The sequence below is a fragment of the Pogonomyrmex barbatus genome, unplaced genomic scaffold (genome assembly GCF_055798465.1).
Source record: "Pogonomyrmex barbatus isolate J1 unplaced genomic scaffold, ASM5579846v1 scaffold11, whole genome shotgun sequence".
NCBI lineage: Eukaryota > Metazoa > Arthropoda > Insecta > Hymenoptera > Formicidae > Pogonomyrmex > Pogonomyrmex barbatus.
The window spans coordinates 6,736,403-6,760,544 of record NW_028297107.1 but is presented as its reverse complement, the minus strand read 5'-3'; the positions used below and the strand labels follow the sequence as shown (position 1 = coordinate 6,760,544).

Genomic DNA, 24,142 nt, shown 5'->3' with positions numbered 1-24,142 from the left:
CATATACATATTCTGGCCTGCTATTCTGTACTACTAGGACTGCGAGGACTTGCAAGGACCCTTTAATCGAGGACATGCCAAATTCTTTAGCTTATCCGCGGTGCACCGGTCATACTCGTCCAATATAGAGTAAGAACATGGTGATTACGTATAAAATCAACCAAAATTGTTATTGATACTATATAGTGGCACGTAACATTTTAATATAAAACTCCTTTTTAAATTGCATAAGTGTGATTGTATAGTGATTAATTGCGCTCGATTACCTGTATGCATCGTAGTATAATGATTATTTATATATCGCATCGTGTATACTTTATCTTGGCCTGGTTCAAAATTATTTTTCATTTTTAAGTGCGACTAAAGGTGTTCTTCTTAAAATTAAATGCATTTGGCAGATATAACAATCTGACGTTTGCGATGATCTTACATAAATGATAAAATATTATTAATCCGTTAACGCCCAGCGGCACGCGTATGTTATTGATAAATTTTTCTCATTTCTCGATACTTGTCTTTTATTCTTAATGTGATATCATTTTTTTGGATATCATTAATCACTAAATTTCCGATGAAGATTTTGAGCGCTAATGGATTAAGACATACAGATACTTGAATAACATGTTTCCAAATATGGGAATAACTCGAAGAGATTGCAAAAATCTACAAGGATTCAACAATCTGCTTAACCCTTTCGCCTTTTAATAATCTACGATTATTTTTACGGTCTACGGTTTTAAAATACGGTTTTAAAATATGCTTGCAAAGTTTTTATAAAAACTTATATAAAATTCGTTTATATAATTGCGCGCGTGGGATGCGCGAAAGGGTTAAATATAATTATACCACAAATCCATGAAGTCAAGGATCGAAGAATCCAAATTCCATGAGTCTAAACGCGGATGGATCCAATGATTTGCCATTATAATTGAATTGTTATAATAATAGCCTGTTGTTCAATGTAAAAATCATTCATTGCACACATTTTTACTCTTTTTTCAGGGAAATATCTGTAGATTACATTTTCTTCCACGCACGGAGAAAGATATCGATATTAGACATTATTACAAGCTCGATATAAAACACTTCCAGACTTTTGCTAGGAATCATTTAGTATTCTGAAAAATATTTATATTAGCTTGACGTTTCTAATTTCATGTAATACATTTCATAATTATATCGTCATGTATAAATCCTTTTTTGGAAAAGCATTTCTTGCTCGAAAAGATTCAATTTCTGAATCAGCAATATATTTACATCATAAAATTCGAAATAATTGAATCAAAATCTGTAGAAACAAGAAGAAACTATACAAAAATTTTTTGTTGTGCTACAATAATTGAAAATAAAGTTGATAGTTGATCACAGTTGCTTAAAAAAAAATTGTTTCATAAATTTTTAATGGGAGAAACCGTCCGATACACTGAATGCGTCAAAAATCGTATTATCATCGTATTATATCGAGAACAAGATGAGATCAAATTATTATAATTAAATAATTGATTAAGATAGGATGAATATTGGTGTTATTAATTTATATTTTTCTTTGTTACATTATGATTATAAAATGATATAGTTAATATAGTTGTAAATAATATAGTTGTAATAAAATAAAACTTAAAAAAAAAAACAAATAGTATAAGATTTATGATAGTTGATTAATGGGGCTATCTGTGAAATCGAGCCTGTGCAAATGTGATTATTTACGGGCATGCATTTTTCCGTGCGTAAAAGTGCGGAAGTAATACAAGGTAACATGGCACGATAAACTTAACAACAAAAAAATAGGAAAGAAATGAAAATAAACGAGGAAGAAAAAGCGAATAAACGATTCGCAAAATAGAATAGCATTCAGGAAAAAAAACGCTTTTTCTCCTATTATGTATTTACAAAAAGCCGCCTGTACAGTCATCGAGAATCCGATATGATTAATTGTCATATTTCATAAATGCTTATAAATCATTATGCCATGTGTGTATATGCAGTGACGAAATTGTTGCCGATAATATTTGTAATTGTTTGTGAATGTCCAATCGTACTTTTGTGTGTGTGTGTGTGTGTGTGTGCGCGCGCGCGCGCGCACACACACACGCACACACGCACGCACGCACGCACGCACGCATATATATATATATATATATATATATATATATATATAAATATAGTAAATAATTCACAGATGGCGTTAAATTTTTTTAAATGTGTCGATTCTGAATTAATGCAAAATTAATTCTTTTTTAATCTTATTTTCTTCGTATGAATTCAATAGAATAACGATTGAAAAAAAAACCATACAATATGATAATCGATGAAAAAAAACAGAAATATTTATAAAGAATCAGTATTTGCAATAAATAAATCAGTATTTGCAATAAAAAAAATGTTTTCCAGTGAGATAATATCCGCAACATTTAATGTCAGTCTTCCACGCATGACAAATGATTATTATAGTCGCGACGTCTTGTCATAGTAGTCACAATAACATGCATTATATGTCATATATGTTTTTAAAAAATATAAAATTAAAGAGCTATTAACAACTGTACATATCCCAAGAAAAAATTCGTGAATAAAGAAGAAGAATAAGAGAAATTGAATCGTGATCGATCTCTGGGCTTGCCGTTCCATTTTCAAGAAACAAATAAAAAAGGGAACTTCCTCCTTTATGTTAATCTTTCTTTATTGCAAAAGTCTGATCAATCTATATAAAATTGTTCAAATATATTTTTTATAAAATGGTAACATTAAATTTTGTGATAAATTTTTCATCAGACTGTAATCTTTTCTTTTCGAAACGATAATCAAAATCATTTCTAATTTTACCTTTATGTCTAAATGTAGGCCTTTTTGTTTGATTAGCAATTTTAATTTTCCAATACTCGTTATAAACAATTAAAATAAAGAAAAATAAAAAGAGAAATAACTGCCCTAAAATCGATACACGTAACATATTTACATTCCTATATGCGAACTTGAGCTAGTTCTCTAATAATTATATTCGTTTTGTGCGGACGAAACTGGGAGAATAAAATATCCGATCAATTAGATTCCGAATAGCTTTTAAATTCGACGGCTATACAATCATAAAAACACATTCAACAATTATAAAAAATTATTGTAAACAATTCATCAAATATTGTCGAATCGCTTTCGCGACGAAATTGTTCGTTGCTCCCGTCAATGAGAGAGTGTTTCTCGCAACGATAATTACAAACTAATGTAAAAAAAAACATCAATATGTTTCTCGCATGCTGCGATACAAAAACTTTGGTTTAATATATACAAAACCGCGATTTTGTGCGTATTGCAGCCTAATAAACAAAAATTTTCACGCATCTTCATTTTACAAACATGAGGATTGAAGACTGAAATTGAATACGATCGTTGTGCAGTTCCAATATCGCAAAACTATCGATAATTGAGAGATACAGTGAATATTTTGAGATAAAATTTTACTGAATATTAGAAAGAAGCTAAGGAGCGGCAAGTTTATATTTACTGCATCTATCATTTATCATCGATTGTATGATTTGTCATTGATCATTTTTTGTTATATATAATATACATAATGTAATACTGATTTTTCGATTTAATCAGTTCCAAGGATTTGTGGCAGTCAGGTTTTAAAAATGTTTCAACTTTGTACATACATACCTTGTCAATAATATTTGCTGGCGTGCATTAACATTCCTCAGTACAATAGAACTCCATTTATATTTTCATTTTGTTCATTTATCTTTTATTTCAATTTTTTCTTTATTTGCTCCAATAACGGATCTTATGCGTAAGTAACTAATTAAGATAATTGACAATTATGTAATTCATATAGAGTGAAAAAAATGTATAAAATTATGGAATGTTATTTGTGTGTGTGTATATATGCGCGTGCACGATTCAAGATTCCAAATCTGAAAGTTTAAAACAGTTTCATCATCATATTTGAAGCAAATTCTCGCGAATGGAGTTCTATTGCAGCCTCAACATATCGAACACCATAAGAAATGTCGAGAAGAAGGGCGGGATACAGAAGGGATGAGAACCCTTGCACACCCATTCACATATTGTACGCCACATAGATAGGATCGAGCTGGTCCGCGAGAAAGCCGTCACGCAGATGCATCCGTTGTTTCTCACCACGCGAGTTAATGGGTACCACACCGGGGTCCACTACAACTACTACGCCGACCACCAAATGATGCTCTTCAAGCACGGCACTCGTCACCAAAGCCACAAGATCGAGGGCCTCGCTTTCGCTACCGTCCAATTCTACCACTACCACTAGAAGATTGGTCCATGTAAATACGGCGCTGGAAAGAAATACGATATATAAATGTAATTATGTATATTAATGTAGCTAATATTAATCGTTAATATAAAATTAAGAATAAGAAAATATAGAAATGTGTGTAAAATTGTACGTAGCCAATATTCGTGATCGTGATGATTCAAGAAAAAAAATAATTAAGTTTTAGATTAAATTTTAAAAAGACTTACCATTCCGCAATTTTCTTGTGACACCGCATGACACTGTTCTCGATGTCTATTGGATGATACCGCATACCTCGCAGTAGAATGGCCTCATCGAGAGCACCGACGACGAATACAGCATCGTGAAGTTCCGGATCGCTCGGTATAAGATCAGCCTCGGACGTATTATTAGTATCACCGGGTACGTCGCTAATCACTGATTGCTGAACACTCTCGGTTCTTCTCAGGAAGCCAAGATAGCCTGTTCTTGCATAGACCTCATTTGTATTGCCAGTGACTAGTCGTGCATTAAAATGATCGGCGTAATCGCTTTCATCGCCATAAATTGTGAAGTAACCACTTGCGTTGTGCGAAGACTGCACCCAGATCTCGCCTAAGTGTGAATCTCCACATTGACCCTTGGTTTCGGGATTTGCGATAATCACTTTCACGCCGGGCAATAGTTTGCCCGATTCCATTAAACACAAAGAATGCGGACTGCCCCGTTCCACCAAGGATACTCGATCGTTACGTAATGCACGAAGGTCTACGTAGACTGTCGAGGGTTCCGGACTGGAAGCTCCCTATTGAATAAAATCACGAAAATGTTTAAAAATTTGTAAGAATTTATCAGGAAACATAACGTATATATTTTTCATTCTTTAATTATACCTGTAAACAAATGGCAGTGTTTACTCTGCAACCAAACGAAGTAGAGACTGCGCGCGGACTCAGGCCGAGAGCGGAAAATAGTTTACTAAAACTTGTTGTCAACGCTATCCGCGGCCTTTCCTCGGCGACAACGACACACGTCCTTACGCATGCTAGACTAACGCCTCGTGCTTTAAGCGCGTGAACCGAGGAGCCGAGTCCCTTAGTGCACAATTCCATAACACCATACGAGCAGAACGTATCTCTTACTCTGGATTGACTGACTGCCGACAGCCAAAGTGCAGGATTGGCTTCCACCTAATGATGGTAATAAAACGTCAAATTAAATGTCTTTCAAGATTGAATATAAAAATTGCCATACTTACTTCAGATGGTGGTATCAGAATAGAATGATGTCCACTATATATACTGCTAAGACACCATAAAGCGAAGCCAAGGCCCGAATATGGATCCAAACAAAGAGCGATATGTCTCGAAGGATAAAGCTCGCACGCTAATTTCATGGCACGACACAACGACGTGACTGCCGCGTGAGACATCTTAATGCCAGCGAGCATGCCCGTTGTTGAAACGCTAAAATCCAAATAGGCCAGCATCTCCGCAGTGGGTGCCCGATACATCACTGGTAGCTTCTTCTTTGGCATGTCATCCATATCCAAAATCATTGGCCAACTCTTCACGTCAACCACGTTGTTCGCTTCCTATGCAAAACAAGAACGACCAATCGATGACGAATATTTTCAATCATTATTTTTCAATCAACGATTAATGATCAAACATTATTTTCAATTACCTTTGTCTTTAACAACTTGAGAAGGTTTTGATTAGTTAATACGAGAACGGATTTGCTAACGTCCACAATCATGCGAACAGTCGGCAACGTCGTTTGGAGATTTTGGGGATGAGGTGGTCTGATGGTTACCGGAACAGCACCGACGTACAAACAACCATAAAATGCACATATCAAGTCAGTACCAGGTGGAAAAATGAGTGCCACATGATCGCCAGTATTAACTCTTCCTCTATCCAAGAGTAGATTTCCGATTCTTTCGGCCTTCTTGTGTAACTGCGAGCAGGATAATGAGGTAGCCACGGTACCCTTCGCGTTCAACGATGTAAATATCACATGATCTGAAGTGCTGACAGCACGCCACCGTAGAATTTCAGAAATAAATTGGTACTGAAAAATAAACAATATAATATGAATATTCAAATTTTTTTCTCCACATACATACCCACACACACACACACACACACACACACGCGCGCGCGCGCGCGCGCGCGCGCAAATTCAAGAAAATCTAACGGTTTTATTGAATTTAATTAGACTCACGAACCTTTTTGGCGTTGTCACTGTCCTCGTCTAGAACACCCATGTCTCGTCCCTGCGCAGACGCTAATCGGTTCCCTTGGACAATATTCCCTACCATGACACTGGCTGGACCGACATCTGCAACAGAATCCCCCGCTACACGCCCCCGCACCATTCCGTTAGTAAACCAACACAAACACTCAACCCAATAATGAGTAGCTCACACACTCTCCCCTGACTGAGGCCGGAAAAATCAAAGCTAGAGCAATCTGGTTCTTGCCATCGGAGCCAATACAAGCGTTCACATGGGTCTTCTGTTCCGCAGGTCTATGTTTTAATATGCACTCACGAATCTTTGGATCCATGGATGCGAATTTCCAAACATCTTACTTATCGAATTGTACAGTCCAGACTGATTGAATAGATCCCAGATTGATTATATTTACATTAAAATATCATTATGAAATTAAAAAAGAAAATACAGAAAAGCATCTGAATGCAAGGGGCTAAAAAATATAGTTTCTTCAATGATAAAAATAGTTAAGTAAAAGGCAGAACCCCTTGCTAGTTGAAATCAATTATTTGCATTTTATTAGGATACTACGGGATATTCGGAACTCAGCCAAAAGAAAGAAGGATAACTAAATGGAATAACATGCTAAGCATAATTAATTGTGTGAGAATTGTTAATAAAATACAAGTATAATCTAATACGATAACCTTGTGTTCTAATTCAATCTCAATATTTTGCAATAAATGTGAATCCCACATATTTTCCCAAGAAAATACAAGATAATAATTATTACGTTCCAATAGCGTTTCAAAAAGATACACATCTATTTAATCATTACAAAATTTATTCTTGCTATTATTTGATTATATTTAATGTAATGTTGATTATATTTAATTGAAAAAATATTAAATATATCATTCGTTATATATGAATAGACAAATCATAAAAATATTACACGTAGATAAATAGTAGACGTAGACAAATTTTATCGCGATTTTACAAACATATATATTTATTCTGAATATATAGATATTGTATCGTGTAAATGTGTTTTCTCAAGTCTACTAACAATATTATATGAATATATGAAAGTTAAATTTTTGATGCTATATATAAAAATGAAATTTGAAAATAAATAAAATTCATAATTATTAATATATTTTTTCCAATTTCTTATTACTTCTCTCTTTCCATTTTCACATACATATATACACACATACATACATACATACATACATACATACATACATACATACATACATACATACATACATACATGCATGCACGCATGCATGTATGCACGCACGCACGCACGCACGCACGCACGCACGCACGCACGCACGCACGCACGCACGCACGCACGCACGCACGCACGCACGCACGCACGCACGCACGCACGCACGCACGCACGCACGCACGCACGCACGCACGCACGCACGCACGCACGCACGCACGCACGCACGCACGCACGCACGCACGCACGCACGCACGCACGCACGCACGCACGCACGCACGCACGCACGCACGCACGCACGCACGCACGCACGCACGCACGCACGCACGCACGCACGCACGCACGCACGCACGCACATACATATACACATACGTACATATTCTCTCTTTAATTATCTTTCTCTTTGTCTATCATTGTCGACTATGCAATTCAAAAGATTAATAAAATTTCTTCAACTTGCATATATCACCATCAAATATTTAATATTAATTATTTATTCATTGATCAAAATATAGATAATTCCATGTTTAATTTTTAAATGAAATATTTTGATAAATATTTATTAAATCTGATCTTTTCCTACTTATTTCATAACATTTATATTCTTTAAAAAAGTTGTATTTCGTAAATGTAGGATATAAGAAAAAAAAAAATTGTTAACATTGTTGAACAAATATTTGCTGGCGTTAGAATGACTCTCATTATTCAGGTTTTCGTCGATACCTGTCAATTTAATGAAAGATATCAACGCGATACCTGCTGATAAATTTTATTTCACTTACCTGAATGAACTTCGCGCGGTTTTGGCAGGTTAGTGACACATGTGTGAGGACAGAGAAGCACGTTGGCCGGATGAAGAGCACCCTCGAGAAAGCGGCGCTTTGTTTCTGATAAATGAATACCACCTAATGGTGTTTTGGGTAGATAATTGGGTGGTACCAGGGCAAGACAATATATTCCAACTGCGTGGATTGAATCGACTGCTTGCAATACTCGAGACATCCATTGGAAACTCTGTATAAGATAACGAGAAATGTTTAAAGATTTGAATCGATATCGAATTTAATAAATGCCGAATATAATTTTTAAATAAAAATAAAAATTTTCCTTTATTTTCCTTTTTGAATAGCTTTTAATACTGCACCGTACCTCCTCTTCGCTGCAATCAGGTCGTTGTTCGGCAACGACACATATTCTCTCATCCCTGAGGACTCTCACACTGAAAACAGCGATTCTGCCGCGATAGATAAACTTCATCGGTTCGACTGCCAACACAGTGGCGATAATGTCGTCGGCATTGTGTTTTCTACCAGTCACTGTCATAAGACCGTCCCGCGATCCGCAAACAAACACAAGTCCTCCAGGACCAAGGAAACCAAGCAAGCCAGAACGTGTGTATTCGACATCACCTAAGGTAGCACCATCGGCTTGTAAGGGTGATACTTTAAAGGTATTGTTGGTAAGTCCTTGCAAACCCCAATATTGACTACCGGTCGCCGCACTATGTACGCAAATTTCACCTACTTCGTCCGTCTTACAAATAAATGGCTGTCCTTCCATCTTAATAACGACTACTATACCTGTAAAAAAATAAATTGTCATTAGAACGTGTCGTAATGGAAAAATTATCGAAGAAGACTCACTTCCAGGCATGACTTGGCCACAATCTTGCAGCGTCAACGATGTAAGAGAATTTTCTTGATCTACTCTGACAACTCCGTAACTCAAGCCGGACATGGAGAGAACTCCACGACCAGTCGCGTTGACTCCTGCGCGTCCTGGCCTTCTCACGGAAACTGTGAGAGCTTCGCTCGATGAAGCGCAAGGACAGACAGCGTCAGGCCGAAGTCCCTTGGATTGAAATACCGAGAGAAATTGATCACAAGAGGAGAGAGACCAGGGATTTGCACCATCCGCAACGAGTAACAGTCTCAACGATGCCAGAGAAATATCCTTATGATCCTTAGTTGCTAACAAACCCCAATGAAGATCTCGCGATTTTACGACCGCGACGCTGGCACGGTGCTTCGTGATCATCTGCATCCAACTAGCAGGATTGACTTTCATCAGGGCGTAAGGGATGAAAATAACGTGCATTCCATTTAGCACGCTAGTCAAAGTGCTATGCCAGAGACCAACTTCTCGCTTAAAATCTAATACGCAGACAGCGTTCTCGCCTTCGGTATAGCCACATGCCTGCGAGAGAGCGCGACAGTGAGACATCATCGCTGCTCTAGTAATAGTTACGCCCATCACAGAGCCATCTTTGTCTGTAGTGTATTCAATATACGCAGGTGTGTCGTCAGTGAGTCGTGGTGGTGGCATCCAGTCCTTGGGCGTTTTGCCTAGGTGTTCGGTGACAAACCAATGCAGTTTTGGCCAACCTTTAAATGCCACCACTTCACCAGCTGCCGTCTTTGGCAAGCCTTTCAGACACGCTTCACTAGTCAGCGCAACCTAAAGATCAAGATTTATAGATATATCACTAATTTCCAAGTCGAGTGAATCGTCGCGATTATGTACATTAATGCAAATTGCAAAATTGTGCGATTAATTGAACGTAGCAAATGTAGAAAGGAATGTTGCTCGATGTATAGGACAAGAGACTACGTTCCGCTTACTTGAATTCCACAGCTTCCTAAAAGAAAACCGATCTGTTGAGAACCCGCGTCACGACGGGTCAGAGGTACTTCGATGGGCACTGGCACGATACCAGCCTGAAGACAACCATAAAAGGCGCACATGAAGCTGATCGGATCGTTGTTTGGATAAACCAGGGCGATTCTATCGCCTGGTTTCAGGCAGCAATCCCCACCACGACTTAGAGCCTTATTCAGAAGAGTATAAGCGATCTTATGAGAGCGACTAAGCAGTTTGCCGTACGTGAGCGTTACGCAAAGTTTGCCATTAGGATCCAGGACGGTTGCCACAGGTGCTTTGTATGTTGCCGAACCATACCTGACATAAAAAAATGGATTCTATGAATCATAAATATATGAATCTCCACTCGCAATCATGAATCGTCGAGAATCTATGAAACGCAACATCTTTGGTTCATCGATAGCCTCACCTTTGAATAGCAGCTTCGAGAGATCGCGGCAAACCCGATGGAACCGATAGTGCCTCGCCTACCGCCGATGTCATGGAACCGCCTTCAGGTTTAGGAGCATTTGGATCCTTTGGATTTGCTGCAATTTCCAACTCGATATCGTCATCCTCATAAAACTCCGGTAGTGGTCGACGTTTTGGCCGTTTCAACGTATTCAACAATTGCTGGATCTTTGCAGAGACCTTCCAGCGCCCAGTGGTACCAGTACTATTCTGATCTTCAACCACGTGCGCGTAACGATTCACACGGTCAGCGCCAGGTCGCCGCGTCGCCGATTGCTGTTGTCCAACCGGAGTATTGCTCGTCACATGGGTAACGTCCGGTGGCTGGATATTGCAGTAAGCGTGCGGTGTATACTCGGCAATGTCGGTGATATCGGCACCGGGCGGCCTCCTGGCCGGCGGTCTGGGTGGCGGCGGGGTATCGCGAGCGGAACCTGTACTGCTGGTATCCGAAAGACCAGTACCTACATTCGAAAGATCGCTAAAGGTCAATAATAATCTATCGCATTATTGAACGACTTATTTCATATGACCATTATGTCACGCGCGCACGAGTTCCTTCACGTTTCAATGCATGGTTCAACCACTTTTTCCATTCGTACGCATGGAGGAAAAATAATGCGTATTGATTATTGGCGTGTCGTCCGGCGGAAACAGTCAAGGACGCGTGATGCCTAGCATTAAACAGTCACATGGCATTTGAACCGTACACGATGCGTTTTCTTACATTCTTTTTTTGACGTGTGCATAAATGCAGGAGGACAGATGGGCAAAATTATATTTATCATATCGTGCGATAATTATTTCATCTATTTCATTTATCAATTTATCTAACAAATGTTTATATAAATAATTTTCAATTTATTTATATGTTTCTAGTATTATACACGCGCGCGCGCGCGCGCGCGCGCGTGTGTGTGTGTGTGTAACTAATAATAATTTTACCAGTTGGGCCACCCGCTCCCGGACTCTCCTCAGTGACAACGCTATCCTCGTCGCTACTAGACTCGCCGCTATCGCGTCTTTCCCGATCGGGGCTTCTGGCCATCACGGAGGTTCTCTTAGACGGCATTGGCAAGGATGGCTTCGGTCGTCCCTGCATCGCTGCCAAGGCCTGTTGCACTGCCTCCTGGCGCACCTCTAAACACGTAAGAATTGATTACTCAAACGGATAATGAGAACAGATGACACATGCAGGCACTTGATGTTCTTATTTTCGCATCATCATTCCTTCTTCCGACACTATTTATACATACATGTGTATTCATGCGTTGCGCATTGTATATTTTTTGCGTATTAATAATCTAACGTGTTGCTTTCAAGATGTATGTATGTGCGATGTATGTATATGCGTGTGTATGTATGTGTGATACTAAACAATTTGCGGGATAAGATGCTTAAACTTGGAAAGATTAAAAAGTTATTGACTAAACACTGTAGCAATATGACATTATAACACATATAACTTTTTCTAGCAGTCTACAAACACATACCGAGATAAAAAATCTTTTTCGCATGCTGTCTTCTCTTGCAAAATGTGCAAATTCTTGATGGCTTTTTAAAACATATTTATCAATTGACATAATGAATAAACACTATAATCGTCTTTGCCAACATTAATTTGAATTAAAAAAAAGTATCATGTTGCGAAAAACATAAGAAATTATTCATTGTCAAGGATAGACGTATATTCAAATTGCAGATACAAAATCAGCCTGAATATTTTTTAAATAGAGAGTACAATTATTTTTATAATTTAATACAAAAATTGCATGTTTTAACTTTAATTTAGAGTGAAATATAACATACAATTCCCGTTTTATTTTTGGGTAAAATTGGACAAGTTCATAAGCAACTTGGATTCTTCAGCCTTTTTGCTAAGAATTGCGAATAGAATGAAATTGCATTTTCCAATTGCAATAAGCGCATCCAATGCGGCCGCTGTATCACGCGTAAACTTCATAATACAATAACATACAAGTAACATCCGGTCGCTGAGTTGGTTGCCATATACTTCCGGATAAAGCATACTCGTATCGTTATTGATATAGGAGGACGCTCGTTATAAGCTTGTACTTGTATTATGTACGTACTTGCATATAGAATGTCTTACACGTTTCATGTCTTAGAGTTTATTATTAATTGACATATTTTTATATATATGACATATTTTTTAAAATGTCATTTAGTTAACAGTGCAAAATCTAAATCTAGAGATATTAAAAAAACTTTAAATTAAAACAGATTGACATCTATATTGTTAACGGAATAAAAAAAAATATATATTTTTTGATAATCACAAATTTGTTTAGAATTTTGTTTTAACATGAATGGCATTTTTTGTGTATTTTGTTGGAACATCTGTTATAATATGCAACTTTATCAATACGAATATTCAGGACTGACTTATCTTCTATAAGGTACACTCCATTGACTGGTAACGGTGCACCAGGTGGAAGATAACTTGCACTTTGCATTGAAATAAATGAACCTTTCTATCGACGCTTCCGAACGAAGCGAGTTTTTCTCCCGGTCATGTGGAATGACATTTTATTCGGGATAGAAGAGTGGGATATATGCGGAGCAAGGTATTGAGCTTTGTATAATTTATTTAAAGAACAGCTAGAAAAATGAAAATTTTACAAATCAAAATTTAACAAATCAAAATTTTACAAATCAAAATTTTACAGATCAATGAATAATATGGTGCATGTTACGTGAAAAAAATCTAAAAGAATGATTTTTCATGGAACACTGTTAAGTACATTTTTGCAAATATCATTTTTTTTTTTCATTTCTTTCATTATTTTTTATCATTCATTGTAATTTCGTGAAAAGAACTTTCGTGAAAAGAAAATTGTATCTATTGTAATCATTCGAACAAGTCGAATGATTTATCGAACACACAGTAAAAGTGGAGCCAACACATCGGAAAGAAAAGTCACTGTTGTTAAACGAATGGTAGTCCTTGTATAATTTAGCATCGTCTCTAGAGGAGGACTGTATCTACCTTTATTTAAATGTACTCACCGGAATGATAACGGCTCTCATTGCGTGTGAGTCTGCGATTACCGCGTCTAGCTGCCGCCGCTGCTGCCGCTGCCGCCGCTGCAGCAGCCGAATTTGAGTTGCCAGTGTTCCCTGTGGAGCCACCAGAACCCGGGGGACTAACGATTCCTCCAGGTGCTAGTCGACCGCCTGCATGCAACACAACAACAACAACGGCACATAGACAAAGAAGGGACGAGCTACGAGAGCCTGTCTGCCTGCGAGAATCGCAAGAGTCGTCGTTCGCTCTTCCTTGGTCTCGTCGCACTCGGATAAATCACTCGGATAGATCACTCAAAGATCAGCATCAAACTCGAAGTTAACACATTCTGTATCTCTACTTTGCCATCATTAATCATTTGCCTGATCAATCCTAACAAGTTTCTAAATCTTGAAAAGCAAATCTAACTACTCGTTGAGTATTATTAATAATCCCAAGAATCGAAATTTTGTAGATCCAAGCATCCTTGAAATTAAAGATAAGAATGAAGGATCCGTAAATTGGCGATTCTCTCTAGAAAATATACATTCCAAGCGGTTAGTACCGTCTTTGCAAAGGACGGACCAAATTCTTCGCTATTTAACATGCCGTAAGAGGATGTTATTTATCCGGATGCGAGTAATCGTCGTAAAAATTGTGCCTTTGACGACTAGTCGTTCCACCATCGGATGCTGCGTCTCGTGAGTGTGACTCGTATCGATCGTCCGTAGCTCGACACAGGAAGATTGGAAGAGGAGGAGGGCCGGTCAATGGCGTGATTCAGTTGGAATAATCATCGGGCGATTTCAGAAGAGCCGTGCGAATCGTTTTGTTACGTGAATTTATCACGCATTACCTATCCAACAACGACGATCAAACTCGAACGAGTTGTGCGCGTATCATGTAGGGGAAAAAAAAAATTAAAAGTCTTCCTAAAAGTCAAAAGTATCTGACTCCACAATCTTCATATCAAAAGTTTCTCGTAGCAAAGTGTTGCGATATATTAAAGACGCCTGTCGCAAAATGTATAGTATAGATTCACGATATGCAATATCGGTAATTGACGCGAGCAAGAATCTCTATCGACGAGGACACATGAAAAATATAAGTATTGCACGCTCGCGGATACAGCAGTCGGGGACGCAGTCGATTGAATAGTGAGAATGCCGATGGATAGCAGGCCGGCCGGCTGGCTGCAATCTTGAGTCACCCGAAGGTGGAACAACCGGTCTCGGCTACCGCCTGGCTATGTCAAATTACAAAGGTATCTAAAGGTGCAAAAGCGTCTTGAGGCAACACACGCGAGAGATAGGGTGTAAGCAGGCAAGCTACACGAAGAGAAAAGTACAAGCGGTACGATGGACGGAACACGTTTGCTTTTCCACGGTTTGTTCCAACTTTCGACGGTATGTGCAGAAAATGGAAGAGTGTAATTCATTTCGTGGGATTTACATCTATTTTTATAAAAATTTAAAAACACGAATATAACGGGCAAAACACGATAAAAGAGAAGTGAGGAATATTTCGCTGTTATCTCAGCTGATTTCTCGGAAACAATTTTGGTGAAGGAAACTGGCATCGTTTCGACATTCTTCTAGCTAGATCGTGTCATTGGTGATGTGTGTACATATATATGTGCGTGCGTGCGTGCGTGCGTGCGTGCGTGTGTGTATGTGTGTGTGTGTGTGTGTGTGTGTGTGTGTGTGTGTGTGTGTGCGCGCGCGCGCGCGCGCGCGTGCATGAAAATAAAAGTAAAACGAATCGTATAGTGGTTAAAAGATCTGTAACTTAACGAACTCTACGTATTCTAATCTAATTGAAAAAACCTCTATGAGATAATTAATTCTCTACGGTTCATCTGAAGGGCAAGCTAAAAGCTAAAATTAAAGCAAGATTGCGACACACAATCAATAACGTTGCGCGCGTTAACATTCGTTTGCCACGACTCGAAGATATGCTCGTTCGTGGATTACATAGTGGCGCTACCTGAGTGATAGCGCTTCTCGTTGTGCGTGACGCGCCGTTGCGTGCGCCGTGCACGTGGCTGCGGTCGACCACCGCCACCATAGCCTCCTCCTCCTCCTCCTCCTCCTCCTCCTTCTCCTTCGCCACCGCCATCGCCATCGCCATCGCCATCGCCATCGTCACCGTCACCGTCACCGCCACCGCCACCGCCGCCGCCACCACCGCCGCCACCACCACCGCCACCACCACCGCCACCACCACCGCCACCACCACCACCACCGCCATCACCACCGCCACCTCCTCCGCTTCCGTAACCCGTTCTCTCAAGCCCTTTACCAACGACGCCTCCGCCGCCGTCGCCGCCACTTCCACCAATATCACCATTTCCAGCCCCTACGATCCACAAGCGCGTATGCACAATGCTTCGATTCTTATAAATACCCATATGTTATTTTTCTATAGCATCACTTTATCTTTAGCCTAGTACTTAAAACTTAACTGATAATTTTTCGTTGCAATAACAATTCGTAATGTATATGAAAAAGAATGGCAAATATTTGTATCGCCATGTAATAAAGTAATATGTTAAACAACTTTTGGACAAATATGAAATTAAAATTTCTTCTCGCGATGCATCACTTGGCGGTGCAATACTGTCATAATGATCTATTTTATTATAAAAAATGAACAAAGGAACTACATTTCGTCTGAATCGCTTGAGAGATTTATGTAAAAGAACTTCCCGTTATTTGGCTTAGCCATACTAGCTGGAAAACTGTCGCTAGTTCGACTCGCATTCACGACAATGGCAGATGCACGTAGCATATAACGAGCGGATAACGCGGAAGCGCTTCTTCCGCGTGCAGGTACAGTTAAACTGCAAGCCGATTGCAGCGGTTCTGCCGATCGCAGAGCTGCGGGCGCAAAGAGGCATCTATGTAACTATACGGGGTGGCTCCATGTGAAAATGTACGAGATTCTCGAAATGGTATACGTTACTCATTATCAATTCTGACTTAATTTTACTTTAATGTAGGGAGGGACTTGTTGCTCTAAAGAGAGCAACAAGTAATAAAATTAATATATTTAAACAAAAATTTATTTGTTCTTGTCATATCAGTTTTTTTTTTTATTTTTATTATTAAATAGCTTTAAAAAATTGAATAACTTAAGCAAGAAAGAAATTTAGCCGGATTTGTTCTAAATCTAAATTAAAAATGAGAAATATCTGACCGTAAAAGAATTAAATTGATAGGTAACGGGGCGCATCGAGACGAGAGAGATGCATCCATGGAATGTAACTTGCGCGGACTAGCAAATGACGCGTGGTAGCGTCTAGACAATTCCGTATCCAGTAATTTGCGACGATAAGACCAAGATTTGCGTTCGCAGTCGCGACAGTTGCGCGGTAACGGCTGTCGACTCGGAAACGATCGACGTTCGCGTTACACTTTGCGTCTGCGATAAGCGATGCGGAAACATCGGTCGATGTTGAAATCTCGGGCGATTTTCATACAGTTCGAAATAATCCCGTTTGAAGCGGCAAATATTCCTCATAAAATAAACACAGGTAAAATCGCGCAGAATTGCGCATCTTCTCCTTGTTACAACGTAATTTTCTCTCTCGGGTTTCTCTCGACCTGTGTTCCGCGTCCGCGTGGCGCAACTGAGAGCAGTTATATGTTGCATTCGCAAGGTGCCAAGTGTTAAAACGACGCGTGCCGCAAAGATTACGTTTCGTCTCTTCCTTTTATACAGATTGCATTTGCCATTGTTCACACAATGAGGCGCGTGTCTCTTGAGAATCGGAACACGATTGATATTGCAAGTTTGTTGCGTCTCGATGTTGCAACATTGCATACGCCAAGATGCGACGAAGGATAAGACTTGAGAGTTTAAAACTGAGATCCGTTTTTCCGTCTGAAAAATATCACCTAATTGTAAAATTGAATTATCGACATTTTTTCAACAAATTAAAAATCTTATAAAATAAAATTAACATAAATTTATTTGCGAAAAATTAAAAAGAAGCTTTCTATTTCTATTCTAAAATTCTATGAAATTTCGTCCAAAAATCTGACTTCGAAATATTTGTATGTATAATAATACGACATACAATTCTACACAGAATCGATCAAATATGATGACTAGACATGTACGATATAAGACGATAATATATAATATTTTCACATCGCTGACTTCTCATCCGCTCCGTACCGCATATTGCGTATACTGCGCGATGATATCTTCTGTTGCTTACTTGCGGGATTTTGATGAATTTTAGAAAAGCGAAACACTCACCTATCTGCTTCGAAGCGTATTGCTGAAGTAGACGTGTTCGTTTCTTTTCATAACCCTTCTGCGTAATATCTCCTGCAACAATGAAAAATGACTTAATTAATATCTATTCTAAGAGATAATTTACAATCCTATTTAATATTATAAACTGTCGTATCATGAATTGTATTCGTTATATTGTATATAACGATATTGTATATAACGCGATATAATTTACACGCTATAAAGTGTGTAAGTAAAGAAAGTAGAAAAAAAATATTTAAAATTTAAGAATAAAGATAAAAATATTAAGATGAAAATAAGATACGAACGAAGTTATGTATTATATATATTAAAAAAAAAAACTCGTATCACTAGAAATAAATCGTACTATTAACGACCGCAGAAATCGAATAGACGTTTCAGGATTGAATTTTAGATCAATACATGCTTGGTTGCCAGTGGCCGGTGCTGATGCAGCTCACCCATGTGCCGAGTACGATGTAAAACTGGTTAGTATACTCGCCTTTCGTCACGCCTCGTAACTTGAGAAAACGCCGAAGAATCGATTCTAACGGCCAAGACATGATTTTTCCACGTTCGCGAAATGAAACCGGGCCATCGCGATTATGCTAATCGGCATATTCGAGTGATTCCCGACATCATCGATGTATCAAACCTATTCATATTTGTCTCTACATTATGATTTCTCGGGAAAAGCGATGTGGTATGGCCCCACATGGGACTATTCACGAGAAAAGGTTCGATTTTACTCTGAAGACAAAACAAGAAACGTTATATTCAGTGTTTGTACGTTATATTCAGATATTGAGGATAGATATAAACTTGTATCAGACATTTTAATAAACAATTGTACAAGTGCACAACTAAATAAAAACAGTGCATTTTTTCCAATATAAGAAATATGCACACTTATTTAGCTTTCTTTTAAATGTTAAGATTCAAGTGTTAAAGAAATCGCAAGGAATTTTCGCACGTTATAAATCACCCAATCCTCAAAGAAAATAGCGAAGACTATAACAAGAGACACGTTAAATCGCGATTGCGATACGCGTGCAGGCTCGCGATCGAGCAAGAAGCTCATCGAAACCGATCGCGAGAAATATGTTACGCAATTAACGCTGTCGGACGTCGAGTAACGGTCGAGTAAAGGATAGATAGATTCAATATGACGAATCGAACGATCGTAATCGCTACGATTCAATTGCGTCGCTTGTTATTCAATAAATATCGAATATAATCGAATATAATACGAATCCAAGATTACGTATATCATAGATTGTTAAATCACAAAGTTTATGTATGTTTCTCTAATAATATGTTTCTCTAATTATCGTTACTATCGTTCTTTTCTTTATTTAAATGTAATATGTATTTGTATAAGGAATTGTTCTTCGAAAAGATGATTATGACTATTATTTTGTTATTCTTACTATATTTATCTTTTCGCGACCTTTATAAAATTATAAAATTATAATTCATATATTCTTACTAGGACGTTTTCTCAAGGATGAACACTTGCGCACAAGAAATACCGGCTGACCAGACGCTTTTTTCAATTGTGACTTTCGACGTAAGGGTCTTCTTCTAAGTCCTGATTTTTGTCTCTTCAGATATTGCTGTCGTTGTTGCGGAAAATTTTTCCTGCGCTCGTTAAAACAACCAACATCATCATCCTCACTATCAGTTGACGAGAGACACCTGTAGCCCGTATTAGAATTTTCAATTTTCGATTTCTCTTTGACAATATCCTTAGCTAAAAAAGAGAGAAACTGGCTACTGGCAAAATAATTTCCAGAAACAGTCGTTCTCGCCATTGTTGTTGCTATTATTGCCGTTGTTGTTGTTGTTGTTGTTGCAGAAAGCGACTTCCAAGGAGTCCCACGCACCAAAAAGCCATTGCTCCTTAGCTCTTCGGAAAACAGCTTGTCCTCGTTGAAGTCACTAATCTTTGGGGCAGGGCAAGCCGATGATGAAGATGAAGTTGCCGAAAAAGAGCCCAGGGATGATGAAATAATTGAGTTCAAGGCATCATCCTCCCGACGCTCGTTGAAATCTCCTGATAGCAACAGTTTCTGATCGTCAAACTGATCGTCCGACACGTTCGATGACCAGTCGTTAATCCTCTCCAAGATCGGAGCCTCGTCATCAGGAAAATATCTGATCTCCCGCCAGACTCGTCGTTGACGTCTCGAGCGACGTCTCTCTGGCGGGACAAACCATACCGGGCTGCTAGTGCGAGCCGCAGGTTGCTGATTCTTCTTGCTAGCGCGTTGAGAGGTTCTCTTACCGCTTCGACGACGTGAACTGGAACGTCTAGACGCGCTTGTTCGTTTGAAGTAGCCCTCCGTACTCACGCTTGGCGATGGTTTTGGCGTCTTCCGACGAAAGAAACCATTTCGCGTCACCCTAGAGCCAAGCAGTGTCGATTGCGATCAAATGTTCTTTCAACAGCGCGATATTCGAATCGAACAATTAATAAAATTGATGGCAAATACAAACGATCTGTAGGTATATGAATTTTTTTTTCCTTTTATATATTTGGATCAATAGAGAGATTATTATATTCATACATTAATTGTACAGAACAAAGCTTTTAAAAGAGTTTCGAATACCGTAATCAATTACTTAAAGTGCGAGACTTCCGAGTAAGAAATAAAAGACTTTAATTCAAGACAAATCTTGAATCATGAAAAATTCTGAAGAGATTCTTGAAGAAATCTTCAAGATTTTTTAGATCGTTTCCCCAATTTCACTAATTAATCGTTAATCAACCGATAAGTTAATCACCCTGGTCTGAAATCAGCAAATTTGGCAATTCTAAGAGAAAAGCCGAAGGATGAGGACGAAGTCTCCTTGCTGACAGGCTTCTCCGGTGCTGAGACCGTTCTCGCGACAGTCGGCTGTGGTTTCTTTTCCTTTAAAGCGCTGTCTAAAGAATGATGAACTAAAGAACTCGAAACAGAGGGATAGGAATGGGCTGATACCGGAACCGAGACCGGAACTGGCATCGCATCCCTCCATATCCTACCAAGACTGATGCTGACACTGAGTGGTCCTTCCACAGAGGGCTCTGAGGTCCAAGTGTCGTGTCCATTTGTTGTCTCGTCCCGACTTGGATCAGTAGTGATACCGAAAGATTTAGATTTGGATGTTAAAATAGGTGAGGCATCGAGCTCGAGAATTTTCAGATCCTCGACAACCGAATCCGCATCGCCGGTACGTTTGTTAAGTTTTGTGGTCTTAATTTTAGGATGTTGAAAAGATTCAAGCTGATGATCCTCGTGAAGCTTCTCGCGAGAAGAAGAACTGACTCCTTGAAGCCACTCATCATAAGTAATAGAGTCGCGACTGAGGGAAAGCTCTTGATCTTTCTTGAGTTCTTGTTCCTTAATTTGTTGAGAAATAATTTTATCATTTGTTTCTAATTGTGAAGGAGAATTAACACCGGGATCCAAATTTTTCTGAAGACGGTTCCGTCTTTTACCCCGATCCAGATAACTCTTTCTTATAGAAATTCTTTTGAAGGACTCGCTGCGCTTGAAGGAGGGCTCGTTGCGATCCTTCTTGCGGCTCACGAGCCTCCTCAGATTCTCGAAGGTGAGGGGCCTCATGAGGCAGTACGCGACCAACCTCGACTCGCGGAAGTAGAATTGCTATAGATTTATACTATCTCTAAATGGTATCGGACGCAGCTATATGACAAAGATTAATAGATGCACTCGCGCATCACAAAGTTCTGAGCTTCAAAAGGATCACAAATGCAAAAGTATCTTACTTGATCGAGAATCTATCTATCGGAAGAATCTGCAAAATCAATAAGAATCTGGCTAATTCTGATTTTACAAAAAAAGGGTATTTGTGAAAACAAGTAAATTTACGAGTTTCTTTCTATCTCTTCGTTACTTCGTGTTTCTCTGTTTCTCTCCTTCTCGGACCCTTTACTCTTTGTTTCTCTTTTCTTCTTGCCCTCCTTGCCCTTTCGCTATCCGTATCTTTATCTCCCTTTCTCTCTTTCGTTCCTTCTCTCTTTTATACTAAGGTCCGCTAAGGTGCAACGCCGAGGTCTTCCACTCATGGATGATCAGCGTAGCTTTCCTTTTTCGATGCCGTGTTGCTGCGCCGCCACCACTGTTGCTCTTCCTCCCTCTTCTTCATTGCCCTTCTCTTCTCTTTTCTTTCATACCCTGAGTTCGACCGGAATGATCATTCTACGCGAAAAAATTCGGCGCGAATTGCATGAGTGTCTTTAAGTCAACGCACTCAATATCAAAAAATTTACTTTCAAATGGTTCAATGATCACTATTCTTGCTTATTATCATTATTATCGTCGAATTTAAATAATGTTTTTAAATTTATGATAGCTGTGTGCAGACATTATGACGATACTCGACGATATATTCTCATATGCAAAATTTGTCTACATTTCTATTTCCATTTAATATCGATGTAAATTATTTGACAAACTACACAAATGTTTTCTTTTCAAGTTATGCTAATAAACTTATTATCAATCGTGTTTTGTTGTTAATTGTAGTTTCTTTGAAATATCTCGCTCACTGCTTGCCACGAAAGTATCTTGAAACTTTGTCAGATACTTTCTCCGCCCTCGGACGATTACGGTGCGTTTGTCTCACTCCTTTCCTCGTCTCCTCTGCTGTTATCCACGCGATCATTTAATGATCTAAATGCAATTCTCTAGATGGAACCAGTGTTTTCGTGTAAGAAAGTTTTCAATTAAGTTTAATTCTATTTGATCAAAATAAGAGATATAAAAAGTATAAATCAAGACATCCAACAGATAAATTAAATCTTATGTGTGACACGTGTGTGCTAAATAAAAATATATCACCTTCTCATTGCACACAAATGTGTTTCATTTTTACACACATTAAAGATAGATCCACTATCAGATTTGTACAAAATTCTCATAAATATTCGCTGGAGTGGCCAACAGTTGCTGAGAATGGAGCACTCTATCCAGAATACTCACAAATCTCTAATGATCGTTGGAAATCATTATTATCTATCGCGTCACCATCATAGACACATACACATATATATCGTTCGCCTTCGATCGGTAAGCAAAAACCTCTCACTCGCGCCTCGAGCACGCGAGATAACTTAATCGCGCGTAAACTCAACGTGTTGCATTTACACGATTGCTTCGAAAAATGAAATTCTTTCCTGGCAAAAAATTTCGGATCTCAAAAGATCTGGTGCACAAGTTAAGCATGCTCCGAGATCGTGGGGCGAGTACGACGACGGCTCGACGCGCGTCCGCGCGTTCGAATTCGCGCGGCGCCCGCTTCGTCTCGCCGTCGAGGCGCGTACTTCAAGTCGCGTCGAATCACTGGCATTTTGCGCAGTCTCCGCGGCTCACGGCGATTCTCTCGCATGCGGGGAGAGCTCCGAGAGAAGGAGAAAGAGAGAGATAAAATGAGACAGAAGCCTACGGGTGGGAAGCCGGCTCGCGCGTGTAAAAGTCGCCAGACGGAAGAGTAGGTGAGAGGATTGAACGTGCAAGAAGAGCGAGCGAGGGAGCGAAGAAGAAAAAGCGAGAAAGAGAGAAGAATATGGGAGTGGTGGTGGCATGCCGTCCGTCCACTCTCGCCTGCCTTCTTTACTCGCAGCATCCCACTCTCCCTCGATTTATCTCGCTTAGTACTCTTTGCCGCACCGATACGGCTTCTCGCTCGCGCCCCGCTCGAGCTCTACCGGCATTCGAGACTTCAACTCTCCGCGTGCCCTGCCCCTTTCCACACGCAAGAAAGATTCTTAAGGTGGGATTACGAGGGTCGACCGGAGTTTTGGCCCTTTGCAAGATTGTAAAAGCCGAGCGATATAGCGTGCGCACATTAATATATATATAAAAAAATAAAATTTTATAAATAAATTTTATATAAATATATAAAATAAAATTTTATATATATATATATATATATATATATATATAAAATTTTTGTTAAATTATAATTATCTTTCCTGTTTCTTGCGCGATTCATCGATTCTGCTAATCTCTCTGATTCTATTACGTTTCA

At 39.0% G+C, this 24,142-nt stretch overlaps 1 protein-coding gene across 6 annotated transcripts; it reads right to left on the bottom strand.

Moving 5' to 3' along the window:
• Window positions 1–144: 144 nt before the first annotated feature.
• Window positions 145–23,289, bottom strand: DIP2 (disco-interacting protein 2). 6 transcript variants are annotated; one of them, XM_089071160.1, is made up of 17 exons: window positions 20,891–23,289; window positions 19,593–20,509; window positions 18,104–18,175; window positions 15,824–16,195; window positions 13,840–14,007; window positions 11,755–11,949; window positions 10,769–11,273; window positions 10,320–10,656; window positions 9,342–10,155; window positions 8,848–9,278; window positions 8,481–8,712; window positions 6,477–6,607; window positions 5,933–6,319; window positions 5,505–5,840; window positions 5,140–5,436; window positions 4,495–5,051; window positions 145–4,307 (listed from the first exon to the last, which is right to left on the bottom strand). In XM_089071160.1, the coding sequence occupies exons 1-17, from the start codon at window positions 21,712–21,714 to the stop codon at window positions 4,055–4,057; spliced, it is 6,828 nt and encodes a 2,275-aa protein (XP_088927286.1). In that variant the 5' UTR covers window positions 21,715–23,289; the 3' UTR covers window positions 145–4,054. The 6 variants fall into 6 exon arrangements, with proteins under 6 accessions (XP_088927286.1, XP_088927287.1, XP_088927288.1 ...); XM_089071161.1 differs by having other exon boundaries at window positions 6,477–6,589; XM_089071162.1 differs by lacking the exon at window positions 13,840–14,007.
• Window positions 23,290–24,142: the final 853 nt, after the last annotated feature.

What these genes read in the sequence shown, in the direction of transcription:
- DIP2 (XM_089071160.1), bottom strand. Translation starts at nt 21,714, where the DNA reads ATGAGGCCCCTCACCTTCGAGAATCTGAGGAGGCTCGTGAGCCGCAAG. An exon ending in CTCGAAGCTGCTATTCAAAG is followed by an intron (nt 10,657 to 10,768) that starts GTGAGGCTATCG and finishes TTTTTATGTCAG; the next exon opens with GTATGGTTCGGCAACATACA. An exon ending in ACCGCGCGAAGTTCATTCAG is followed by an intron (nt 6,608 to 8,480) that starts GTAAGTGAAATA and finishes GGGGGCGTGTAG; the next exon opens with CGGGGGATTCTGTTGCAGAT.